This window comes from Poecilia latipinna, unplaced genomic scaffold (assembly GCF_001443285.1).
Source record: "Poecilia latipinna isolate Pla-1442-1.1 unplaced genomic scaffold, P_latipinna-1.0 Scaffold1837, whole genome shotgun sequence".
NCBI lineage: Eukaryota > Metazoa > Chordata > Actinopteri > Cyprinodontiformes > Poeciliidae > Poecilia > Poecilia latipinna.
Genome location: NW_015114453.1, coordinates 85,633 through 89,971, shown reverse-complemented (window position 1 = coordinate 89,971; position 4,339 = coordinate 85,633). Strand labels below are relative to the sequence as shown.

General features: G+C 38.4%; 1 protein-coding gene across 8 annotated transcripts in view; it reads left to right on the top strand.

The window, feature by feature from the left end:
• Window positions 1-4,339, top strand: part of LOC106934633 (actin-binding LIM protein 2-like) — a 68,617-nt gene that overhangs the window by 26,539 nt on the left and 37,739 nt on the right. For 3 of the 8 annotated variants that reach the window (XM_015014655.1, XM_015014653.1, XM_015014654.1), the window contains 3 exons: window positions 1,638-1,755; window positions 2,148-2,435; window positions 3,046-3,117. In XM_015014655.1, coding sequence (XP_014870141.1) covers window positions 1,638-1,755; window positions 2,148-2,435; window positions 3,046-3,117 — 478 coding nt within the window. The remainder of the gene's footprint in view (window positions 1-1,637; window positions 1,756-2,147; window positions 2,436-3,045; window positions 3,118-4,339) is intronic. The other 5 variants (XM_015014657.1, XM_015014656.1, XM_015014658.1 and 2 more) reach the window with 5 other exon arrangements.

Here is a 4,339-nt window from a genome sequence, read left to right as displayed (position 1 = left end):
AGAGAGAGAGAGAGAGAGAGAGAGGAAGGCAAGAGGGTCAATTTATAGCAGTTTTTCTCCAGGAGAGGTGAGATTATCAACCATTTAGCATAATTAGCCTAGCTATAGACTACTGATTACCTCCATTTCACTAGCATTTAATGAATTAAGGAAAGAAAATACCAACATATTCATATAACTTGTCCCTTGTACCTTTTAGCACTTAACAGATGAGTCAGTCAGCAGCAGCTCTAACCCATGTCCCTCCTAACCTGCCCTCTTCTAAGTTAAATTAAAGCTGCAGTATGTAACTTTTATATAAATATGTTTTTTTCCACATATTTGTTAAAACTGTCATTATGTTGTGACAGTTTGATATGAGAGGTAATCTGTGAAAAATCTATTTCCTCAGCTTCCTCCCAGTGCTAGAAACAACCAGTCAGTGGCAGGAGAGTTTTAGAGCTGTCAATCACAATCTCATGTGGCTGCTCATCCTTCCTCCCCTTTGCTCTATGCTATTCTGCAGCTAGCATAGCCTGTTGTAAATGCTTAGTCTAGTTAACATAGCTACCAGTGATATATAAACAATTTTCCTGAAACAATAAGTTGTTTCTCCACCATTAGCACATTTAGCAGTGAGTGAATGAAGTTGATTGAGGCCTGGAGCAGAATTTGACTTGGAGACAGGGTTGGAACTGCATACTTTCTGAGGTGTATGCGAACATGTCATCAGCGCCCCACCCCCCAGGTTTAATATGTACGTACAGCTCTCCCTTATTCATGCACTTATATATTACAGTAATTAAATTAAAACCATCGGTTTTTGTTGCCTCCTTAATGTTATTATTCCTTCCTGATATGTGTATAAATTGCAGCTTAGAAAGCAATTAAAGAATGAAACAAAAAATAGGGCAATATTTTATTATTTAATATATTAGTGGGCCAAAGAGCCACTTCTGCCAGCCTCTAGAACCACCTATGGGCTGCAGGTCTGAAGCATTTTGTTAGCATGTTTTCCTTCATTCTTGTAGCTTAATAGGAAGTCAGGTTATCCAAACTGGCAACCCACGTTAATAAAATAATAGTGAAATAACATTGACAACAAAACACAGTATTTATAAAAGATAAAAATATTTTTTCCTACATAGAAAGCCCCAACAAACTAATGGTTGAAAAGAAGCTTATAAGTGGAAATTGTTACATTTTCTTATTAGAGAGGCAAAATTTTCAATTTATACTAGTAGAAGAAATAAATTAATCAGTGTTAAAGGGGAAAACGTTGACACTGTGTTTACTTTGATGGTAATATCTCCCCTCCCCTGGTAAAATCTGAATTTATGTTTAATTTCACATAAATTCTGACTGAGCTTTTCTCTCTGTGGTATTTTAACAAAGTTGTGTGTTCTGTGGTTGATGGACAGTTAGTTTTTAACTCTGTGTTTATGTAAATGTTAGGGTAAACTCTGTCAAAATGTGTATTTTTTGAAAAATAAATGTGTTAAAATCAAATCATTTGTCCTGTTGTTCTTTTGTTCTTGCTTTTTTCTTTCATTCATCAGGAGTATTTCATTGATGGAATTTCCCTACATTCTTGGGTTCATTTGCAGCGCAGAACAACGGCAGGTAGATGACTTTCTCTTGTCCGTTTTTGTATCCAGGGTGATGGGGAGAAGTCACCCCGTCAGCGGAGGCCCTCAAGCCCCAGTTCCAACAGCTCTCTGGGGGGGTATGGACGGTACACCCCGACCCGTTCCCCTCAGAACTACAGCAGACCAGGTAATAACCCCACTGTGCCATGATTCTTTAACCTGTGAAAGAGTAAACTTGATTTGTAAAACAGAAATTCTAAGGGATATGGGCAATATCGCCATGGATGTTCATCGCTGCTAGTGATAGTGTTTTCTCTCAATGCATCTGCTTCAAACAAAGCAATAGAAACAATAGCTAAACATTTTCATTTTAAACTGCCAGTTTTGAATTAAAGTGCCATTAGACATTATCTAAATGTCTAATGGCATTTTGTTGTCGTTTTTTTTTTTTGGAAACTGTAATTATCTAACTTAGAACATATTTGTGAAAACACTTTAAGTTCTTTGGACTGAAGAGTTGGACAACTCAATAGGGTTTTGACAAATATTTCCACGTTTCTTATGTAATTGGACATCCAGGACCAGAAGTACACATGGGTGCTAAATACAGCAGCCTGGCCCGTGATTCCAGTTCCCTCCTTTCACCTAAACCCTTCCTGGGTGGTGTAAGGAACCCCTCCACCTTGGCAAGGGATACCTCCTCCCTCCCAGCACACTGCTCTGGCAGGGCTGAAGGGAGTGGGGGTGCTGTAGGCATTGGCAAGTACTCACCAACACCTCTAAGTGGCAGTGCAAGCTTGTCTTTACATCTGAACCCTACAACCCTGGCAATGCTCCAGCAGCACAACTACATCCCTTATTTCAGAGGTATCAAAGCATGTTTGAGACGGAGTGACTGGAGGAGTTGCTGGGATTGTTGCTGCTGTCAGCCTTAAGGAAGGAAAACAAACTAGCAAAAGCTGTAATGTGATATACCTAAAATCTGTCAAACCTTAGTAGAAAAGCTATAAATCTCTTGGAAAGATGATGTGGGTTTCAACAAAGCAGCAACATGCCTGCCAACTCTGTTTTTCGTCTTACCACCAAGGCCCTCATGAATGGGAGTGCTGTTAAAGGCTTTCTGAATTAACTGTTAACCCTGGGTTGTGGTTTAACATGGATTCATTGTGTGTTGGAAGCTCTTAATCTGTGGATTCTTTAACTATAGATTGATGACCTACCATTGGAAACAGAATATCTTATTACATGGGACTATATTCACTATTTTTCAAGCCATAAAGATTCATGTTCTTTCTTTTTTTTTAAAACAAAAGCCATGAAACTGATAATGCTATTCACGATATCACACACTCATAAAATCAACATCACAAACCAGCACTGTAACTAGTCACCCTCTGAAACCCCTGCTGAAAGGCTTGTCCAACAACTTTCCTGGGCCTCATCTTCTCCCCATTGCTTGATGTCCCTCACCCCTCAGGGTTCAAACAGGACCCCGTTCCCGGTCCTAAGCCTAGGACATCCCTGCACCTCAATTTACCACCTCCAAACGGTAAAGACACCATTAGTCTTTCTCTTGTTTGTGTCTCTTCTCCCCCTTGTGGAGTAGTTCGGAGATTTTGTGATGTTGTTGTTTGGTATCGTGGTGTTGCTGAGTTTCATGGGATTCCTCAAAGAATATTCACAGGACCATTGACTTCTTGTATTCTGCTTGCTCTGTTCACTTGTATTTGTGGACGTGGTGTTGTGGTGCATGGTTTAACTCAATGTAGAAGTTCTAATTGTGATGCTTTTTCATTTGACATTTAGCTTTATTAAGGTTGGGGATTTCATTTTGTGCCCACCTGTTTAGATTACTGTCCCCATTGTTTGCCAGCCTTTGACATTTTATCAACTATTAATCTGAATAACTGAATAATCCCTATTTATGTGTCATATGGCCTTATCTTCTTAATGTTCAACTCTAGCTGTGTTCATATGAATGTCTTGTTATATATCAGACAACTGGCTCAATTTGAAATTCTTATTTTTTTTTTCTTAATGTTTTGTTAAAGATTTTCCACAAGGACAGATCACTTCACTTTTGACTCAAGCATCTTGTTTCTGTTAGGTTCAGATGGTGTTGTTCCAGAAGTTCTCTTGTTTTATGCAGTTAATCAAACCAAATTGTTGCTGTCATGTACTTTTTTATACAAATGAACCATTCCCCTTGTCTTGTCAGACAACCTGTACCTTTTCTACCTTTTTCAAATAACTATCTTGCGACTTCAGCCCAGTAGTTTAAAATGCAATTCTAGAGTTTGAAACAGTTCATGTAAAATTTTTTGAATATAAACATCCCCTTTCCAGCAACCAGCTTCCAAAGATTACTTGCAGTAATTTTTTAAATTTCAATTTCACCTTAATGGGGCAGCATCATTCCAAAACGACTTCTTTGAGCTTTACATCATGATATGTTATTCCCTCATCAAAAATTATTAATTATTTCATTCATGTCTGATAAATCCTTTAATGTACATGGCAATCATTCAGATGTGTAAAATGCCTAGTTGGATCTAGTCCCGCCTTGGATCTAGTGCAGTGTCCAAGCTCCTACAGACTAGCCAGTAGCTGCTTCTCAGTGCAATGCTGGTAAAAACACTGTTAAAGGGTTATCAGAGAGGGACTATTGTGATGATTTCCTGAAGGTAGAGTTGTGATGTGTTTTTCAAGAGACAGAAGCCAAATTTCAAGGTGTTAAATCAGGAAGTGAAATTTCTTTTAAGTTTTATATA